Source organism: Aspergillus melleus, assembly GCF_016097325.1.
Source record: "Aspergillus melleus strain CBS 546.65 chromosome Unknown contig5, whole genome shotgun sequence".
In the NCBI taxonomy this organism is placed as follows: domain Eukaryota; kingdom Fungi; phylum Ascomycota; class Eurotiomycetes; order Eurotiales; family Aspergillaceae; genus Aspergillus; species Aspergillus melleus.
In genome coordinates this window covers 2537912-2559505 of record NW_025763374.1, presented here as the reverse complement: position 1 = coordinate 2559505, position 21594 = coordinate 2537912, and the positions used below count along the sequence as shown (strand labels likewise).

Below are 21594 nucleotides of genomic sequence, written 5' to 3'. Positions count from 1 at the left end.
GCACCCACTCGTCCGCCTCCTATTGTATCATATCGGATCGAATCGATCGTACGATGAGCTCATCAGTGATATGACGGGTTCCGATCATCTGAGATTCGAACCGAGCTGAGATGGGGACTCGACTTGATGAGGAAAGTGACACGACGGCTTATAGTACCTACAGTACTTTAGTGCTTTGGGGATCTGTTTGTTTGCTTGCTTGTTCTTGGCAAATAAATGTCTTAGGCAGGCCTGTAGTCTGGTCTTCGTTAGCATTTACCTCTCTCTCTTTCTCTCCTGTCTCTCGAACCAAGTATGCAATGCAGTGCTTGCGATGCATTCATTAGCTAGAAAGAAATCTCTCCCTCGTCTCTCCCTTCCAACCGTAGACTGGCCAGTCAATTTATCAATTACATTAATCAAATATCTGTGCATGATCAGACCACGCCCAAACAATCAAATTCAACTCAACTCAGGGACAATCACATTATTAAATACAGTACATCCGTCGGGATCTGAATTAATTTCGAACCTACCCAACTCTAAGTCGTACGATGTACAGTACAGTACAGTAAGCAGAATAGTTGTTCGTTGTTGCCTACAGCACCTAACTAACGCACCCAGTATGAATCCATGGATCTAGGTATATCGCTGTGATCACGATTACGACTTGCATATGGCGATCTCTTCGAGGAAGATATGGAAGGGTCTAGGATTCTTTTCTATTGTCACTAGCTAGCTAGCTATTGGTTACTGGCATGCGTTATGTGTTTCACAATAGTACAGGCACATCAATAATATGTATGTACAAACACGCCTAACTTCTTGCTTCTCCTTCTAACTACTGTAACGATGGACCTCCTTTATCAAAGACTAGCTGAAGCAGATATATCCAACCAAGTAGGTAAGTAAATTGACACAACATATATGTATGTAAAGTAAGTACGTACCTAGCCAACTCAATGTATTCACAAAAAATCTAATGATACACCCACCCACTCATCCACCCACCTGAAATCCATGTATCCATCGATCAAAAAGAAAACTCAAAAGAGATGAAAGAAAGATCCACCAGTACCACCTCACCATCTAAGAAATTTCTCGACCGTCCACATACAAACAGTAGAAGATGGGAATAAACAAAACGCCTCGTAATGCTTTTAGTCTTCGTGTCCTGTCCTGTCCTGTCTTCGAAAACATCAGAACCCTCCTGATAGATAAAGCCTTACAAGCAGACCAAAATAAAGGGTAGGTGATGTGTTGTGTAAGTAGGAAAATAGTACAGGGCAGACGGGGAAAGAAAAAGGATACATATAGAAAAGGTAGTATGACATATATGGTAGAACGAAGAAAATGCGAAGAAATGAACGAGTAGGGATCACATGAGAAAGAGGGAGGTAAGTCCCAAAGATTCAAGACGCTCAGACAGACAGACAGATGTATGGAGAAGAAAAAGAAAAAAGTCAGCGTGTCATACGTAAGTCAGTAGGTCATCTGACCTTTCAACCTACAACCCCTGAGACGAAAGTAAAAGCAGGGAAAAGGTGTATAGTAGATATGTCCGGTCCGGTATCACAACGGCAGACGCTCATGAATCTACTTTCTCTTCGGCCTAATAAACGGATCGGCATCTTTCTTTTTACGCCTCATGGGAGGAGGCGGAGGTCTGACTCCGTTGCCTGGGCGTGGTGGCTGCCGTGGAGCCTACGCAAGGTACGAGTTAGTAAAGTAATACACAAAAGGGGCCATGTGGACGGAATCCTGCGGAGGGATTCAAACGTACATCTGTCGATGCGGAGCCTACCTCTGGGCCGCTTGGAGGTGCAGATTTCTTCTGCTTCATAGGGGCATATGCCGGCCCATCCCGAGATGGTTTGACCAGTCCCAGACCCTGTGGAATCGATTAGCTCAGAAGAAACCAGACTAACAGGGGACGGTGGGGAAAACATCATTCCGATAGCCAAAAAGAAAAGGGGTTGGGGGACATACATCGGGCTTAGTTGGAATATTGGCATCGAGCTTACCGCGCCGTAGACCCTTAGGGGCACTCGGCGGAGCATTTGGATCGCCCCTGCGTTTGGGACCAGTCGGGGCATCAGCAGGTGGCGAATTGGTACGCTTGCGTTTGATCGAGCCTTTGCTGGAATCGACCGATTTGCGCGGCTCGATCGATTTATTGGTCTCCGAGCCCGTGGTCACCTGAATCGACGGAACTTTGGGGTCATGGCCCCCGAGCTGCTTGGCACGCTGGCGTTCGGCTCTTTGCTTCTGCATATGAGCCAGGCTATTCTCCTCCCGCGCAATCTTCCCCTTTTCGAACTTGGACAGAGGCTTGGCCGACGTGCAGGAGGCGGCGAGATGTCCGACATGGCCACATTGCACACATCGCTCTGCCGTGCACATGATACGTGTATGTCCCGACTGCCCGCACCTGAAGCACGTGCTTTGAGTTGCTTCCCTTGCCTCAATATTGTCGCAGTTGTGGGTCATGTGGGAAAAGCTGCCACATTTACCGCACATGCGAGTCTCATCCAAGCCATTGTGGCCTCCCGACGGACCTTCTGGGAGTGGCATGGGCGGCGTGCCTCTTCCGGAGGCTGACACCGAGGGGGAGTCAGAGGGAAGATTATCGAGGGAGACGGAGGATGGTCGAGAGACAGATCCCACCGATGCCACCCCAGTTGGGGTCTTCGACCCCGGAGCGTCAATGTCCATCATCTCGACGTTGTTATAGCCGGTGAACTGAGGCTGTTGAAGAATCTTCAAGACGTCGCCATCTGTGTAGACGTTCCTTCGGCGGGCATCCTTGATCAAACGATTCCAGAACTCACCCTGCACCAGGGACTGAGAGTTACCGAGAACCCAGAGAGACGATTTAGCACGCGTCAAACCGACGTTCATACGACGAATGTCGGACAAGAAACCAATTCCCTTGTTGGAAGATCGAACGCAGGAGAAGATAATGACCTCACTCTCTCGACCCTGGAAAGCGTCGGTGGTATTGAAGTCGATCATATTGAAGATGGCATTGCCGTATCGGGCCGCAAAATGCGTTTTCAACTCCCGCAGTTGACCCTTGTAAGGCGTGATAATGCCAATCTTTCCAGCGAAATCGTAGCCCTGGAAGTCGCTCATCAGACGTTCGTATAATTGCATCGCGACCCTCAATTCAGCCAAGTTGACCAGTGAGTGGCCCCTAGCTGCGCTCTGATGAAGACCCTGCACATCGAAAAATCGGTACGGGCTGAGAAGCTGGCTTTGATGCCACGGACGCGTCCGAAGCTTAGCCATGTCCGGACCATCCTGCAGTTTGCTGTCGTAGAAGGCAGCACTCGGGAAAGCACTGATCTGCGGATGCATACGGTACTGGATGTCCAAGAGATGTACATCGCGCGGGTGGTTGGCCTGCATTCGGACAAACAAACTTTGTTCGTACTGGAATTTCGAAGCGACTGTCGATAAGACAGTGGGCGGCAACTGTTTGGGATCACCGACCAGGATACATTTAGAGCAGCCGTACTTCAGCGGGATGAGGGCACTCAATTCGATTGACTGTGCCGCCTCATCGATAACGACCGTCTCAAACTCAATGCTCAGATTCTGGAACATTTCGTGACCACTTCCACTCAGTGTCGCACAAATGACGTGGGCACCGTCAATGATCTCCTGCTGGATCCGTCGCCGGTTCAAGTCGGCATCACGCGCCGCTGAATGGTTCTTGTCTCTGGCATTGTCAATCTGCTGGCTCAGCTGGGTCTTCTTCTTCTTGAGCAAATCAAACTCCCGTTCCAGCTCGGCCGGAATAGGAAGGCCTTGCGCTCTGCATTGGTCGAGTCTCGAGCGCGTTTCCTTGAAGGCGGTATCGGCGGACTTGTGCTCCATGTAGATTTTCTGGAGGTCAACTTCGCCGGAGTCTTTGCGGGAACTCGAGTTCAGTCTCGCGTTGACAAGCTCATCCAGGGTCACGTCAAGAACATTCGCGTTGATAGCATCGCTTCTTCCCAATCGGATAACCGACAACTTCTCCTGCCGCCCGTGCACTGTTTTAACACCTTCCTTAAATCGCATGACCAATTCGTCAACGGCTGCGTTACTGGGCGCACACACAAGTAGCTTCTTTGACGTAGTGGTCCTTGCCGGGGGTCGTGCGCCGCGGATGGCCGTCGGCCGTGAAATTGCTACGCCCTGGTCACCGAGGACATTGGTAAGGAGAGCACCCACAAGGGCAACGATGGTCTTTGTCTTTCCGGATCCCGGAGGACCTTGAATGAGGGTGAAAGCGTCATTGTCCAGAGCGGACTTGATTGCTTTAGCTTGGGCCGAGTTCACGTTATAGTTATCCGCGATGGGTTTTAGACTGGCGTCGGAGTAATTAAGAAGGGGCGATGGCTTGGCCTTCACGATCTCTTCGCAAAGGTCATAATATTGTAGGGCCATAAGCGCGCCGTATTCACGCTCAAGCGGCGTTAAAGATGTAATTTTCGCACCATGAATTGTTGCACCCGGAGCAAGGGCATTGATGAAGGCGTTTCCAGGATTGACTCGGTAAGACACCTCAACAGTGCCCTTCTTCCTGTTGATCCCGGAAACTCTAGCCAGACAATGAGGAGCGGACGCGTTCGAAGTCGGGGCCTCTGCCTTTGACAGAAGAACGATATCTGCCTCGCCCAGACCGTAGTCCTTGGCCTCCATGGCCGGGAGAACCGTGCTAACTTCAACAAACGAATCCACGGACAGACGAGTGGCGACCTTGATTTCAAATGTTTTGAACGAATTCTCTTCCTTTGATGACTGGAACCCCTGCCAAGCTTCCAAGATCAAAAGAGGCTCGAACGTTTTTTGATACTCAATAGGATCCCTGAACGCGTTGGAAACCAAGCTGTAGTCCGTCCGCCCAGAGTTCGGCGGCAGATCGCCGTTTGCGAAAAAGTCCCAGGCGAGGATGGTCCGATGCAGCGATGACAGATCCGGTGCCAATCGCGCTCGCATGTCCTTCGCCGAGCGCACTTGCCGGACCTTCTTGACCGGGCCCTGGTGCTTAAGCGCCAGCCGTTTGCTTTCCTCGTACGCTCTGACGGCGTCGGGTTTGCTTTTCGTTTTCGCGCCAAAGAGCTCCTTGTCGAGCTCGTCCTCGCTCTCAGATTCGGATTCCGATCCAGAGGAGACCATCATGCTATCCACGGGATGGCTGTGGTCTTTACCCTTAACCCCGATGCCACTCAATCCGGATCCTTGTTCGGCGGTTTGCTCAGCAACGCCAGACGCGCCGAGGTTCTTCTTATAGCGGGCCAGCGCCGCCAGGTCGCGCTTCTTCTTCTCCTCTCTTTCCTTCTCTCGCTTCTCACGGAAAGATTGGACAGTCAGGGCAGGGTTCACAGGTGCCGGTGTAGGTTTAGGAATCGCGGGAAGTGCCTTGGCTTTCTCGGCCTTCTTTTTGGCCTCTGCGGCAACCCGTGCTTTATTGAGCTCGACAGACCGAGACAGCTGCATCAGGACATCATCCGGCAAATCGTCGTCATATTCATCCGCCGTCTTCGAGGGACCAGAGGTACCCGAAGCGTCCGAGGGCTTGGCAAATGCAGTGATGCTGCTCTGCTTCTTGAAACTAGCGGTCGACGCGGTTACTACGGGTTTCTTATAGTACGCCTCTAAAGCCCGAACAAGTTCTGCCTTCTCCCGCAAGGTCAAGATCGTCTTCGTGGTCGAAGTGACGGCGACGCTCTCGATAAACTTCAGAGCATCATCTTTGACGGCGGTAACACTGAGTTCGCCCAAACGCCGAAGAAGTTTAGACACCAGTCCCACTAGCGTAGTGGCTAGATATTCATCCTTAAGTCGAAGCCATCTAACCATTGCACTCATCGTCGTGCTTGGGGACTTGAGGAAACTCTCGCGCGCGGAGGGTTCCGAGTTCGGGTCTGCGTCACCAACAGCACTTAAGAAGACGCCATACTGGTCGAATAATAGATCGGCGAACTGGATACTATCCCGACAGAACTCCAGCATGACGGATCGGTCGTTACCACGAAGATGCCAGGATTCTGTCTGATCGAATATAGTAGTCAAAGCCTGCCACAAGTATTCCCAGAGCTTCTGCAGCGAAAGGACCTCCCTCCGTTCAGCAAGTTTGCGGGTTCGGAGCATGCCGTTCTGGCTGTCACAAAGAATATCCACAATGTCCGTTCCCGTGTGTAACATTCGAGGAGCCGAGGCAAACGTTTTCATATTCGATATCCGGCGGAAAGACCAACTGAGACCGTACATGGTTGTCGAGAAGAACGCCTGCAGTAGATGGGAGATCGCATCTCTTCTGGCGGACTGACCGCTGACGTTCTTGATAAGGTCGACAGCAGCTTGATAGGTGTTGAGGTCGGCGGCAAAAAGTGCGGAAATCAGAGCGCTGCTTGTGTCCTGGCTCTTGAAAAGTTCATCAAGGTGTTCGGGCTTAAAGTCCGCGAGGCGCTCAATTATTTGACACGATAGATGAGTAAGGTGTCCATAGATCACGTTGAAGTGAGTCTTCTCTTGGCTGGCATCACCCCTCGTAGGGAATTTCTCCAGGCCAACTAGGGGCAGTATACCGAGTAGAGCCGACGTGGAGAGAGGCAGGTTGTCTTCATGGAGATGGGCTACTACCGCGTCCCAGATAGTGGACGAATATGTACTTACCCCGTGCTGGAGAGTGTTCTGCCGCAAGATGACTTCATAATCACTCTTGAGAGACTGGCACTCAAGCGCTAGGGTATTCCGAATGACATCCATACATAGTGTAGATATCTCCTGCTGCTTCCCTTGCTCTACGTCAAATTTAGGGGGTTCGAGGATCGCAAGGATATTTGCTCCCACAACTCCCAGTGTCTCGGACAGGACAATACGTGCCACGGAACCTCTCGAAGATTCATGGTCGGTGAAGCTGCGTAGCGTATGTAGCAAGCTGATCAAACCGATGTGGAAGCAATGATACCTGGCTAGTTTGGGGAAGCGCGAGTCCTGCAGGCGATCGAGAAGCTGATACACCAAAGACCTACACGCCGATGGCTGATGCGCACCTTTGAGGGAGGACATAAAAGGGGTGATCCATGACAGCATATCTTTCGTGGCGGACTTTTCGTACGGCTCCCCTTCGGTGGCCTGCATCAAGAAGGTATCCAGCTGAGGGTTGTAGAAAACAAGCTCGATGAGAGCTTGTGGTGATATCGTTTGCATGGCGTCCCAGAAGTCCCCTGGAGCTTTCTCCAGGAAGATCTGAATAGTGTTCAACAAGAACCTCAACCCCGGTGATGGGATTCCGAGATGGTCCACCGAAAGACGGCAAGGATCGATCTCAAGGGCGCGCAAGTCATGAGTAATTTGATCTTTATCCAAGCGGCGAACGACCAGCTGCATTCCGCGCCACAGTCTCTGTATCACCGCTATTTGCGCGGGCTGCTGAGACGCCACTCGCAGCGCATCCAACAGTCCCTCCTTAACCGCCCAATCGAATTCCATCGTCGAAGGAGGCCGCGAGTACCGCATCCACGAGCTAATCGCCCAATAGCTACGGCCTTGATTCGGGTCGAACAGGAAGCGCGTCACGGCAGGGATATAGTCCGACACCTTGAGGGTCCGCTTCGTCTGGATCAGTCGAAAAGGTTCATCGAAATGCTGCTGCAACAGCGCATCATTCCGCAGCATAGCGTCGCAACTCAGCGTCTCAAAAATCGACAGCAGCGACGCCCGATCCAACACATGCAATCCGATTTCCTGCGGAGGAGCCGCTTTCAACTTTTCCGTCGCCGTGGTCAAATTCCGTGTTATCCGCTTAATATCCCATTCGTCCAGCATGCGCGCGAACCGCTCGATATCCTCGTCATCGTAGGTCTCTTTCAGGTGCTCCATCAGCCAAATTTTCCCCGTGTAGTATTTCTTGATGCAGAGGTCGCATTTTTCAAGCGAGTCGTCCAGTTTGCGCCAGATCCAGTTCTGTAGCTCCTCGACCCCTTCCTGGCTGTAGGCTAAGATGCGCATACAGGACAGGAACTTTTCTTTGCGGGTCGTCGCTGCTGTTATCACGTCCGCCATACTCTTTCCCGACTCGTCCACCTCGTTGGGATCGTCGTACCGGCCGTGGTCATCGTCATGTTGTCGGGGGCACAGGATGTGGACGTTATCGGGGAGGGCCTGGAGTTCGCTGCGAAAGACGGTCACTGAACTGTTACAATATGAAGGACGGGGGGTTGAAACAACTGGAAAGGCAATATCATCAGCTCATAGACAACTTACCCAATAATATCCATGAACTCCATGGCGTCGGTTTCAACCTATACAGGTACGCTGTGTGTATTGTCGCAACAGGTGAAAAATCACGGCATTCCTTTCCGACAATATCGGAATATATCCTCGCAGCAAAAAAAAAAATACAAGATCCTTGTCCAGTATCAAAGTCGTCAAACCATCCAGCTATAATGTATGATCACCGACACCAATATAACCATGGCTAACAATGCGAGGAGACGAAATGAAGCTTCACCTTTCAGAGGCACGCCACCATGGATAACAGCACAGTAAAGGGAGGCAGGGCTAATCAAAGGAGAGAACAAGGTCTGTGCAGTACCAGGCAGAAGGGAATAACGGGTGAGATTCACCCCAAGGCCTCCTCCAGCTTCAAAGGCAAAAAGAAATTGTGAGTGGGTGAAGGAAGAGAGAGAGCATCGGAGAAGCAGGCAATACAAAGAGTAAATTGGCACGGGCGTTTTGTGGAGTCCGATTGGCTGGGGAACCAGGGCGGTGAGGCACGTCTTGCGGCCACTTTACGCGGAGAGTCGCGTTTCTGGTTAGGGAAAATCCTAGCTCATTTACGGAATACCCCTTATTACTGAATGGTCACATCCACGTCAATAGTCAATTCATTGAGGTTTCCAATAGAACACGTAAAACCCGTAAATCTCCTCCCCACATAACCTCATTGCATGTGCTGGCTTTCGAAGCACTAAAAACCTCCTGGAGCTTAAGCAGCTCGAGATTATTATATGAAAAGCAAACAAGAAAGAGAAAAAAGAAAGGACGGATATAAGAAAAGGTGAGAGAATGCGCATTCACAGAGATGCTTTTGTACAAGAAAGAGACAGGCAGTAGTACGCCAGGATGTAGATGTAAAGGGGGCGGAAAGCAAAGGGGGATGAAGTTGAAAAACTTCAGTAAAACACAAAAAGAAATGTGCGCCAATCACCAACCAGATTTGTATACCGAACGCCTTCTATCGGGGAATAAGTAGACAACGCGGCTCCAGTAAAACAAGGAGATTACTCGTCATACAAAATAGAACAGATCAGATGCAGCGGCAATTAGAGGAAAGAGAAAAGAAAAGAAACCGACGGGTCGTAAGGACAGGAAGGAAATCAAGCGAGAGCTAATATATGAAAACAAACAGCAGGGGTTTTATACGGCATGCGTGGGAGGATCGTAGGGGCCTTTGAGTGGACTGTGGGGACTTTGCGGTTCATGAGCCCCGGTGAGTGACGATTCCACACGGGAAAGGTCGTGGGTGGTATCGAAATCATGTCGGACTCGATCAAACGAATGCCGCGTGCGCTCAGCCGAGTTCCGGACGTAGTCCACCGTTTGAGGGTGGTAGTGCTGAGTGGTATCGAGGCTGGAGGCATAGTTCGTTCCATTGCTACCGTTTTGACTTCGCGGATTATGCGTGTTGTGCGTGTGCGACGTGGGGGCGACGGATGGCGTGTAGATCTGCTGGTCATCTGAAAAGGGGTCCTGCTTCATACTAGGTTGGATTGGTTTACCCAAATCTGAAGAGGCAGCAGATTCGTCGCTGAAACCACCGGAGGGAGCCTTACTCTGCGGGGGGACAAACGCCTCGTACTGGTCCAAGTACTTGAATTTGCCCTGGGTAATCTGCTCGCGAATGATGTCCACGTCGCGAGGGAAGAACACTTTCTGGAAGGATTTGATGGCGAACCGTGGGAGAAGGCAGATCACAACAGTGATGAGAAGGACCGTCCAGAATGACAATGCACCATACACCTCTGACGCAGCCCCGTAGAACTGAGCTGATGCGGAGATAGAAGAGTAGATGCCGGTCCAGAGGAAGATCAGCAGGCAACTAATGACATTGATCAGCACCGTCAACCAATCCCACCGATACTGGTTCAGCATGATGTAGGCGTTGCTGGCAATGACTGCGCTGGTGCCGACGAGGACACCCATTCTCGTCCGGTCACTGATATCTCTTCCGTCGGCGTGAACGAAGTTCCCGGGCTGATACAGAAGGTATGGCATGAAGAAGCACATAACTGACTGGTACAAGCCATCGGCCATATACAACCTGCAGTATGTTAGTGTCAACGCAGGATTATATCAGCACAGAAAGACTACTTACCAAAACTTAAGCTGCGACCATTCCTTTCGCTCAATACCTCTCATGTACAGTTGCGGGACGGCAAGAGAAACCTTGTCATCGACGTCCTGGTCAAAGATTCCCATCAGAATGACAGGCAATGACGTGAAGGCGACGTTGACCAAGACAATGTACGTATAATCGAAGAGATACGAGCCATCGAAATCGTTGTAGAGCGAGTACCAGAAAAGCGCAATGGTCCAGACCAAGTTCTACCAAACGTTTAGAAAGAGATCAAGCGAAGGGGGAGGGTTCTATCAAGATAAGCGTACCTTATAGAAGAAATTCGCGATACACTCACCCATGCGACGGTAAGAGTACCTTCCGTGCACGAGAATGAGTCGCTGGAGGAAGCGAAATTGTCCGATGGCATAATCCGACGACATGGCCGCCTGACTACCTTCTTCTCCGATGATACCAACACCGACATCGGCCTCCTGGATCATAGCAACATCATTTGCACCATCACCAATGGAGAGTGCCATGATGCTCAGACCGTTTCTCACCATGCGCACGACGGCAGCTTTCTGGGCAGGACTGACACGACAGCAGAGAATGGACTTGCACTGTTTACACAGGAGAAGGAATTTCTGTTTCAACTTATCATCAAGCATAAGCTTGAGCGTCTCGCCATCGATAACAACGGCATGGGTCGGGGCTGGTGGCGAATGATCACTGCGGGCCGCAACCAGCTCCTCATCGGAGCCAGTTAACCCGAACTTCTGTAGCTGCTTGTCGAGCTCTTGTGCCGCCCGTTGTGGCTGGGATTCGGGAATATTAAAAACAATCAATTCCATGTCGTTATCGAGCAGGTTACAGGAAAAGCCGATGTTGATTGCAGTTTCGACTTTGTCACCAGTAAGGACCCAGAGTTTGATACCGGCGTCCGCGAGGAGAGAGATGGTATCCGGGACACCGTCCTGAAGTCGATCCTCAATCGCAGTGCCACCAATAAGCATGAGATCCTGTTCGATCTCACTTGCCACCTGCTCAAGCTTCTCCTCACGGCCGGTGAGCGCGGCAGCGGCAATGTCGTGTTCCTTACTCCATGCACGATATTCCTCCTCGCTGAGTTGCCGATCGGCCACACACAGCGTCCGGAGACCTTCGCGGGCGAATACTTCCAAGTGTTCCGCAGTTCGTTTTCTGAGGTCTTGCTGCTTGCCGGGGGCCAGACGCGAATAGATGATACTATCGGCACCCTTGCAGAACAGTCGGATCGAACCGTCCGGCATGCGAATGATTGCACTCATTCGCTTTCTCGTCGAGTTGAATTCCAGGGTGTTGAGAACGGTGTAGGTTCGTTCTTCGCCCATGACGTTCAAAATAAGGTCGTCATTCGTTCTGCCAAGCAAAGTAAAACCACAATCACGAGCGGTGCTAACCAAAGCTGCTTCGTCGGGGGATTGCGCTTTGAATTCAATCTGTGGGGGGTCTCCAGGGGTGTGTTCGGTGATGACGGTGTGGCAGACGGCAAGAGCAAGCATGAAGTGCTCCGTGGCCTTCTTTTGGGCGACGCCCGACTGGCCGTCCAGATCCGCGACGTAGTTTGATGAGACGAAAGTCAACGCGTCGTCATGTAGATAAGGGTTGTCATGGATTCCGCGAAGCAGTCGAATCATTCGTTCGGTATCCCTGGCGATTCGGTCCCGGGCGGCGGCAGCCACAGCATCAGCATCGCCACCTTCTCGGCGTACCATACCGATCTGAGCTTCCGTGAAGGCTTCACCGTATGAAACGCCGTTCACCGTGCATTTCTTGAAGTCCATGACGTTTTGAGTGAGGGTACCTGTCTTATCGGAGAAGATGTACTCAATTTGGCCTACATCATCCGAGATATTCCAAGACTTCGGAACGCAGGAAATGTCCAGCTTCTCGTAGTACATGAAGACATCGCTGTGGATGAACACGGCCTGGATTGTACGAACGATTTCAAGAGAGATATAGAGCGAAATCGGAACCAAGTTCTGGAACAGGATCAGCGCCACCCAGAACGTGATGATACCAGTGATCGCCGGCGTAGCTCCATAAGACTCCAAATCGAAATAATTCAGAGACTTGTTGTTGGAGTCCCACGCGACACCGTTGACGATACCGGAGATGAGACACATCGCAAACAGGAGAATGAAGTTGTAGATGACGTTCCAGTTGAGATCCTTGGCGAGCCGGGCTCTCTTCGTGGGCGTCGCACCCGAGTTCAGCATGATCTTGGTTTCCTCACCAGTGAAAACAACCACACCAAGGGCCCATTCGGTGTTGCGGAGAGTGCAACCACGCAGGAGAATGTTGTTGATGGTGATGGGTTCCACCATTTCCTTGCGAGGGGCTTCCGGGAAATCCGGATCGCGCTGGTCCCATCGCAGCGCACCGTTGTAGGCGTACAGATTGGGGTGGGGCGCCTCGCTATCGATCACGAATTCGGACTTCTCGCAATCTTTGGCGTGTCTGACTTGGCGCCCGCAATTCAGAGCTTGTCGGACCTTGAGGTTGGTCTCGCCATCCAAGCTCTTGGTTTCCACGTAACAGGCACCGTCCGGGTCCGAAGTAGACAACACCACGACGTCGGCCGGAATAGGATCCCCATTGTACAATCGGACGAAATCTCCAACCTGGATACTTTTCCAGAAATCGCGTTTAAACCGAGCCTTTCCGAGGGTCTGCTTCGTCTTGTCGACCACGCTACCACCTTTCCGAGGAGGCGTGGTAGGGGTAGGCGGTACAGCCATGCTATCCCGCGCTGCCTTGTCGGGGTGCAGATAGTGGGCGTCGTTTCCGCCCGGCAGGGGCCAGTCTGGTCGTGCTTCGGGGGTCGGGGATGAAACGGGAGTCATTTGGATGATGTCGTCTGCGGGCTCGCCATCGCCCCGTTGAGAGTACATCGACGCTCGCGGGGACACGGTGGTCATGAAGGATGCGCGCCGGTCGCTTTCCTCGGGCGTCGTACCGCCATTCTTCTTCTGAGACAAATTTTTGAAGAACCTGTAGGTAAATATGGTCGCCCGAGTAGAGGCTTTCTTGACCCGACGCCAAAGCGACACATTGTCTTCGGTCGAATTGACGTTGTTCCAATCAATTAAGCGGTAGACTGGAGAATTATTGACTTCGTTGTCGAGTACCGTTCGCCGCCAATCCTCGATCGCATCTTTGATTGAGGTCACCACTACGATGACAGCCAGCGGGACAACGTTAAGGGCGGGTGTATCGACACCGAAGATGGAAAAGAACTGCATGATTGATTAGCATCACAGGGGAAAGACCCCTCACTCCTTTCGAATACTGGACGCGAAACAGAGGACGTACACCTAGAATGATAATGAACAAGAAATAGATATTTGCAATGTTGTGAAACTGCAACCAGATGTTTTTCGGAACGAACGATAGAGGCGTATACTTGGCAGTCCTGATCTTGTTCCGGGGATACGCGGCGCTGGGGTGACCGTCTTCATCTCGTTCCGATTCCGGGATAGGGATATTGAAATAGACCCTTCGAGTACTCGCTTCGGAATCGCCCTCGGCGTCAGGGTGTTCGGCGGTCGGAAGATTGCTGGCCGTGGACTTGCGCTTCTCATCCTTCGATTGCGTCTTCTTATGAAGGCGATCCATGATGGACACGCGTTTCCGCACGCCGCCGGTGCCGCCGACCCGCTGCGTTGCCCATCGTTGTCGCTTTGTCGGCACCGAGACGTTGCTGGGCACCTCCCTAGCCTCTAGACCGGGCTCGTTGAGCTCTGCGCCAAGATGTTCCGAAGCCATTTAGGCTAGTTGTGACCCTCGCGGGGGCATGCAATGGGCGACCGTGCTGTGTTTCTCACGATGGTGGAGGGAGAGCATCCGCTCCTACGAGCCGGGCCCCGACGATGGCAGCCAGATCCTCGTATACTCTCCTTTAGTGTCGGCAGTTCAGCGGACCAAGGGGGGGTGGTTGGAGGAAGCGTCGCAAGGCAGTTAAAATATATACAGCGGAAATTGCGACTGTAACTGTCGTGGTGGGACACCAGGACGAGAGAGCTGCAGTCCGAGGGGAGCGAGGTTGGCGGAGGGACCCCAAACCGAGTTGGTAGAGGGTGGATGGCAAAACGAGCGGAAGGGTAGGGAAGTCGAGATAGGTAGATTATCGGAACCTAGATCATAGGAGAATTGACATGTACGATTGAAAGGGACGTGACGAAGGAAACCTAAGGCACGGGGGAGAAAAAAAAGAAAAGAAAAGAAAAGGGAAAAAAAGGGCAAAGCAAGTTCACGGAGGGAAGTGAGGGTGAGGAGAGAGAGGGAAAAGCGGACAGACAGCATTGACTTACTAGAGAGAGTCTGCTTGGCCCCGAGGAGGAGAGAGATTCTTACGGATTACCAATTTACCTTACCTGCGGGCGGGATTAACGGAGTGCAGGCGGTGCCCACGGGTGCTTGTCAGCCCGGTACGGTACGGTCACTGGAAGGGAATCTGCGTGGAAAGAAGAACGCGTAAGTTTCCCATCAAATGGATCGTCATCTTAATAATAATGGATATCAACTCTCGGTTTTTCTGTCGTGTTTCATCTACATCAATTTATCTGGTGAAAAATCTATTCTGCAGTCTCCTGGGACCTACAGGCTACAGGTGTCACCCTGTCTGTTCTTCTTACTTTGATTCTCTTCAATTTCTTTCTGTCCCAAAAGCGCCCCAACCCCATCGTTGGCGGTTTTTTATGTCAGATTAATAGATTAGTTCATGTCTTATTTACATCATTCTTTTTCTTCAGGGTGCCGGGCAGGGCTGCATAACGGTAAGATTACCAGCCTAGCTTACCGGACCTCCACGAGGGCAACAAAGCAGCCCAGCCATGGATTCTGGATATCGCCAGCCTCGCAGCATTATTTGGTTCCCCTCGAAAAAATCTGACGGAAGGTGGTGGCAAGGACGGTTCAACGGTCGCCCTGAAGTATACTCTTAGTCTCTTACTCAGTCTAAGATCCGGTAATTCGGAAAGGTTCGTCGTGCGAAATCCATGTCGGACCCTTAAACGGTTGACCTGATCTATTATGGATTTAATCAGTGTCTAACAATCTAGACTCCCTAGTACCTACTAAAGTAAAATGCTCCCCGGGTGCCGTGCCCCCCGTATCCTTATTCCTTACCCGAGCTTATTCCGCACGGGTCATTCGGTCTTTTTTTTTTTTTTCTCTCTCTTTCTCTTTACCATTTTGTTCTTTTTTTGATGTGAACATTTATTTCTCCGTCAAACCCCCCAATTTGGCCACCTCGTCAACCGGAATTAACGACCCTAGATCGATCGTGCTTGTTGCTGAGCTGCCAACCTGGGGAATACCTGACGGGCAAAGCCAGCCGGGCCGGAAGCTACGGCATGTACACTTGTACCAGCAGTTATGTACCGTCGAGGGAGAAACGGTATGTCCGGTGTCATTATTGGAGGCGGACCAGAATGTTACCCAGGGAACCTGGTGATTCTCGTCGGTGGCAGTCGAAGGGCCTGTCAAATGAATATACACCGAGGAACGTAGAGGAGATATACTTAGCACGGAGTATGTTGCCTCATAAACGCATTGTATTAAAGATTAATACTTGAACAGTGCCAGAACGACGGCTTCCATGGGAGCCAAAGTGTCACCCACTTTCCGCGAGTCGGAGAATGGATCGATGGGGACTGAAACAGGCTAAAAGCTGTCGGAGACGGCACATGCTTATGCCAGGCGGTCCACTCGCGGAGCCCTGGCAGAGGAGGCTGTTCACTGTAGGAGACTACACGGTACTCCGTACGGTGTACATTTTATCCGTACATGTTGCATCTTCTTACTCTTTTGACGCACATGGACTGTGCATCGTAAATTAAATATAGGTCACCACCATCTCTATACTCCGTAGTACTTCAGTCCTGCCCGGAGATTCCTTCGGATCGAGGCGGTTGTCATACCAAACAGATGGGAATTCCTTGGGTTAACGACCGAGTTCCCCATCCACGACAAAACCCCCTTTTCCCTCTCCTTTTCAGGGCTTGGCAGGCCTGTTGGATCGCTCGAAGCAGTAAAGTCGGGCTCCATCCTGACGGTGGTTGTCGGGTACTTTTGGGACTGTGATTGGGGCTGGCAAGTGATCTTCTCTCGCTGGATGCATGTCGATAACCTCAATTCTGTTGGATTAAATTTCTGCTATGAGACATATTCAAGGTCCCCCCCTTATCCATTGGTTTAGACTCATTTAATTACCAGGGTAATTTCCTTGGGGCTCCGTCCGTTACGTGAGCAGTGCACGGTGGGATTTTTTTTTCTTTTCATTCATTCTTCCCTTTTATTTTCTGTGTAATTCTGGAATCCCTACCCTTCCGATCGGTAATCAATTCTTTTGACTTTCATTGTTTATCCCTTCAGTGCCGGAGGCATGGAATGGGAGAAAGTACGGACTACAAGAAGCCATCCGGGGAGAGCCGACCGAGAACGAGAAGAAAACGAAAGAAAAAAAAAATGGGTGCTTTAAATCCTTCTCCGGAATCCCCAGACGGACAATGTTCCGTCCATTGCCCACCATGCCAAGTGGCATAATTCATCGTCATCCTATTTCGTAAGGTCGTGCAATTGTGTACACAGTGTCATCTTGTTAGATTGACTCTCAGAACACCGGAGTAACCCCTCTGTATACTTCTGGTTTCTGCTGATCTTTATACTTTCTCACAATCTGATGTCAGATGATTGTCTCACCCATACCCCGTAAATGTACGCGGCTTAGATACTATCTACTCAGGAGTCAGGACACGCTCTGTATGACTTCACCCAGTAACTCGCGTGCGATGTTTATGACAGGCTGGCGTTGCGGTCCGATCGACCGCGAACTGGTGTGGAGAACGGCGAAAGGGCTAAAGTTCGATCTGCACTTCCCAGCCCCTTGGCCGTCCACGGCGTCCAGTACAGCCCGTCGGCAAGGCGGAATATGTCAACTTCCGATCCTCCATAGATTGGCCAGGGGTATCAGGCAACGGGGAAACTGGCTCAGATGCGGAGATCTGTATGCGATTGATCACCGATCAGTCATGATGTTCCTTCTCCTGAATTTCTCCCAACATAAATAAACTGTTCGGAGTAACTAGCTGGTTACTTAAAGAGGAACATGTCTGCCTGTCTGCCTGACGTACGACAGCGAGACCGAGAGGGCTCGGCTACTTGGCGCAGCATCTCTACAAAGTCAACTCGAATGCATCGTATCGCAATACGACTACGAAGGACTTGGTGTGAGGCTGTATCCTGTTAACCTTGCTCAACCTTAGATACGGCGTCCATCAGGCCCAATCTCCCAACCCCGTAATCCATGTGCATCAGAATCAACGGTACGCATCGCTATATATAGTACCATATTACAGATTAGCTTTCGCCTGGCAATTAGAGTAGTCTCTGTCTATCAATAGACCGTTTCAGCTTTCAACTCTTCTCGAACATGTCCCCGAACTACTCTCCTAGTAGCTCCTATCTATAACCGGATGTCGGGAAATATATCTTGGTTCCATGGTACGACCTGTCTGATGTTGCACCGGTTCTGAAGAAGGGTTGACATCATTGCGCCGCAGCCACCGGAATGCGGGCCTCGAAAGAAGCCTCCAGCCGAGTTTTCTGTGCTTTTTCCATCTGGCTTCGGCGCTTGAGGGCATCTCCGCTCCGATATAACCCCTCTTTTTCTCGTTGTTCTTTCGTTCTAAAATTACATTAGTTATATTCTCCGTACTTAGTATCATATACCGAGTGGCCTTACTCAATTTATTCTGCATAAACTGCCCTTTCTACCCATCACACGGAGCTTCCACCGTGGACTCAGTGCTTCCGGATCGTCCGGACTCCGACGGCGTCGGTCCCGAACGCCGACGTGCAAAGGCTAAGAGATTTCTGCGCTGGGATCAATCTGGACGAATGTAGAAGCTGATGGCAAGATGGATTGCCGGTACCCGACTCGTACAGACCAAAGAGAGACAATTTGTCGAGTCAGCAGTGGGGACAACCAGATACCTAGTCGAATACTGTCCGGATTGGGCTCCCAGAAGGAGCCGCTCTATTGTGCCTCAGGCATCAAGTGTATAATGAAGATGTACGGAGTTCGGTTGACGCTGGAACAAAGATCTCTTCTGTTTGTAACCAACAAAGATTGTAGCAAATAAAGCGCATAGCTCCAGAGAATACGCCCTACTGTTTATCTCTGTATAATTGTTCATCTTCATCCTATATCAGATAGATAGCATCATATTCATAGAAACATAGAACCTACTGAGAAAAAGTGCTTACTAACCGCCAAGCCCCCCCCACCCTCACCACCTGATTGGACCAGGCCAGGCCTAGCGCCAAACAAACCGAAAGGATATACTCAACTCCCGCGGGACCGTGCATCGGCCTTTCAATCCCATCAACTGCAACTTCAATCCGAACACGGGAAGCCCGGCATGCCTCCACGAGGAATCTCCCGATACTTCAAACGGCCGGCCTTCTCGCAACAGGATGACGATCGCGCGTCCGAAACGCCCGCGAAACCATCTTCCCCGGCCCCGGGGGAGTCGTCTCCACTCACGGAGCTCGAGCTCTCCTCGTCGTTCTTGTTGTCGAACCATGCCTCCCCGCAGGGCGCTGATGACTCGGCGTCGCAGCTGAAGCGCTCGTTGATGCGCGCTGCTGAGAATGCCTCGGATACCCCGAGTGAGCCCGAGCAGCTGGGTCCGCTGGATTTCGGGGATGGGGGTGTCGCGGATCCGCCGCCGCCGCTGCCGCAGCAGCACGGAGGGGCAGGAGCCAGTTTCGACCATCTCCCGCAGCGCATCGTCAAGAATGGGAAGGAGGTTGTGATTAGCTCTGATGGCGAGGACACGGATTCCGTGGGGTCACTTGAGGCGCCGGAAGCGTTGTTTATGAAGTTCGCGAAGCCGTCGGCGGTTGCTGCGCGCGAGAAAGAGACCGACGACGATGTGTTCGCTTCGCCGCGTTTGAATCATGATCCGAATAGCGGGAGGTTCGGCAAGGGCCGCAAGGCGCCGAAGGTGTATAAGAACACGATGGACACGCTCGTTACGCGGGCGGTCGATGACAACGAGACTGAGGCTAGTGTCGCCAAGCTCAAAGCTGCGTTTGGACGCGACCAAGCTAGGGACGATGCTGGCGACAATCACTTGGACGAGGGTGTCTTGACGTCGGCGCTCGGGGAACAAGATGGTGAGATGGAGATGCGGCGGTTACTAGACGCGGTCCGAAGAACTGAGGCGTTCGATCTGGAGAAGATCTGGACTTTCTTTGATTATGGAAGTGGGGTGGCTCCGGCGCTGGAGTTTCCTCGAGATTCGGTCAAACCGGGAACATATATGAGTGCACTGAGGGGTGAGTTAATGTCTCTGCGTTTCATCGGGTGGTTCTTTCTGACCATTCTTACAGAACCCGACTCGCGGGAACGAGCGTTTCACTCGGGCATACTTGACTTTGCGCTGTCGAGGGGATTTCTCACGGATGATATACTTCTATGGATATTTCACTCTGGTTCGTATACCAAACTTCCACCAAGAATACTATGCTCACCTTGTCTTAGTACCCTCAGAGCCTCGGGAAGGCCTGAGACATGCTTATTGCCGGGCATTTAAGGTCAGCTCTGAACCCATTGATGTTGCTGGTAGTCGATGCTAACTATCGCAGCACTCCAAGAAAGAACGCGTGGAATCCCTCATACGGCCTGATACCATTGACGTTCTCTTCGAAAGACTGGGAGCCACCAAGAAAGCGCTGGCAGTTTCTGACCCTATTGTTCCCCACACGCTTCCCAAGGGTCTGTCAGAATCTATGCATCTCATCTGAAAGGTCTAGCTAATTGATCAAACACAGGCAATCTCCCAACGACGACTATCCAACATCAGGCTTCCTTACTTTCTGTTTTAGAGCTGCTCTCCGGCATAGCACCACTGTAACGCCCACCCACACCTGTCTACCTCCAAGCACCCAACCACTAACCCATGCAGACTCTCAGATGATACCCGCGAACACACCCTCCTCCTCCTCTTCCGCCTAACCCTCGACGTCTCTCTCACCAACGACCCAGAAATCTCCTCGGCGCTTGAAAGAACAATCCACGACCTATTCCAAGGCATCCCTGAAGAAGCCGACGATGACCTCGTAAGTCCCCCTTACCACCCATAAAACAACCCTTTCCAGCCATTCTGACCTCTAAACCAGGAACTTCGCCTCTGCACCACCCTCCACACTACCATCAAAGACACCATCCTCCAAACCCGCCTCCTGAAACACATGCTCCCATCGACCAGCCACATCGCAAACTGGCGGTCCCGCCTCGCCCTCTCCTACATCATCGACTCCGCAACACCCCTCTCCGAAGACCCAGATGTCATGCACACCCTCCGACGAATCATCACCGCTCTCAAGGACCCCCGCTTCAACATCAAACAACACAAAGGTGCAGCAGCAGCATCAAAGAACCGACACACTCACACCGGAGAATACGACTACAACGACCTCGCCGCCATCACCTACCAACTCAACGTAATCCTCGACTCCGGATGGTCCGGCCTCGCCTTCCCCGATCGAGACGCCAAACGAGCATTCAACGCAGAACTAGACGTGTTGGCCGACCGAATCAAGAAGATCTTCACGGCGATCGAAGACTCCGGGGCGTCGCATTTGAAGCGCACGTTGACGAAGGGCGCGCTGGAGGCGTTGCATTATCGGGTGGTCTACTCGGTGAGGACGAAGCCGCCACCGAAGAGGACGTTGTTTGAGAGTATCGATACGGGTCAGAGTCGGGAGCAGAAGAAGATGACGCAGATTTGGAAGGGCGTGAAGATGCAGGGGGAGGGGGGGATTCCGATACGGGGGTCTCACGAGGTGCAGTCTTGATTGATTGATTGGGTGATGGACGGATGGGGTTTTATGTATGTTGAGGGGATAGAGATGATTTCTTATAGCTGTATCTAGCTACTCTTCCAATATTTCGGATTAATGATGTATATGATTGATAGCTACAATTTCTCTTCCATCACATGTTACTTGGTAGCTTTCCCCAGATAGACTTGTTATAGACGGTACGAATATATCTCGGCAGATTGACTTGTCTCAAACCATCACCCAGGCGACCAGCGCTGCATTCCCATGCCATTCATTGACCTGTCTCTTCCGAGATCAATTAGAACCATCAGCTTGGACTATACAGAAATCGGGATCAAGACCAGAGAAATAACTGTAACTGTATACAAGGCTATGCTGAT

The 21594-nt window shown here is 51.5% G+C and overlaps 3 protein-coding genes across 3 annotated transcripts; 1 reads left to right on the top strand and 2 right to left on the bottom strand.

Moving 5' to 3' along the window:
* Window positions 1-851: 851 nt before the first annotated feature.
* SEN1 (putative tRNA-splicing endonuclease) lies at window positions 852-6887 on the bottom strand. The gene is made up of 3 exons (XM_046094823.1): window positions 1969-6887; window positions 1763-1870; window positions 852-1683 (listed from the first exon to the last, which is right to left on the bottom strand). Exons 1-3 carry the CDS (start codon window positions 6739-6741, stop codon window positions 1576-1578), a joined length of 4989 nt encoding a protein of 1662 aa, XP_045946997.1. The 5' UTR covers window positions 6742-6887; the 3' UTR covers window positions 852-1575.
* A 1955-nt stretch (window positions 6888-8842) lies between these two features.
* Window positions 8843-14563, bottom strand: DNF1 (phospholipid transporting ATPase). Its single transcript, XM_046091021.1, has 4 exons — window positions 13673-14563; window positions 10645-13596; window positions 10355-10584; window positions 8843-10300 (listed from the first exon to the last, which is right to left on the bottom strand). Exons 1-4 carry the CDS (start codon window positions 14123-14125, stop codon window positions 9397-9399), a joined length of 4539 nt encoding a protein of 1512 aa, XP_045946996.1. The 5' UTR covers window positions 14126-14563; the 3' UTR covers window positions 8843-9396.
* Window positions 14564-18783: 4220 nt separating this feature from the next.
* Window positions 18784-21226, top strand: LDX57_009294 (uncharacterized protein; the record flags this gene model as incomplete). Its single annotated transcript, XM_046091020.1, has 7 exons — window positions 18784-19705; window positions 19760-19861; window positions 19911-19963; window positions 20015-20144; window positions 20201-20279; window positions 20335-20488; window positions 20549-21226. The coding sequence occupies 7 exons, from the start codon at window positions 18784-18786 to the stop codon at window positions 21224-21226; spliced, it is 2118 nt and encodes a 705-aa protein (XP_045946995.1).
* Window positions 21227-21594: the final 368 nt, after the last annotated feature.

Excerpts from the sequence above, each read along its gene's own strand:
- SEN1 (XM_046094823.1), bottom strand. The coding sequence starts at position 6,741 with ATGGATGTCATTCGGAATACCCTAGCGCTTGAGTGCCAGTCTCTCAAG. Across the intron at positions 1,871-1,968 it reads ATATTCCAACTAAGCCCGAT|GGTCTGGGACTGGTCAAACC; the intron begins GTATGTCCCCCA and ends TCGATTCCACAG. Across the intron at positions 1,684-1,762 it reads TAGGCTCCGCATCGACAGAT|GCTCCACGGCAGCCACCACG; the intron begins GTACGTTTGAAT and ends TACCTTGCGTAG.
- DNF1 (XM_046091021.1), bottom strand. The coding sequence starts at position 14,125 with ATGGCTTCGGAACATCTTGGCGCAGAGCTCAACGAGCCCGGTCTAGAG. Across the intron at positions 10,585-10,644 it reads TCGCGAATTTCTTCTATAAG|AACTTGGTCTGGACCATTGC; the intron begins GTACGCTTATCT and ends AACGTTTGGTAG. Across the intron at positions 10,301-10,354 it reads TGGTCGCAGCTTAAGTTTTG|GTTGTATATGGCCGATGGCT; the intron begins GTAAGTAGTCTT and ends AACATACTGCAG.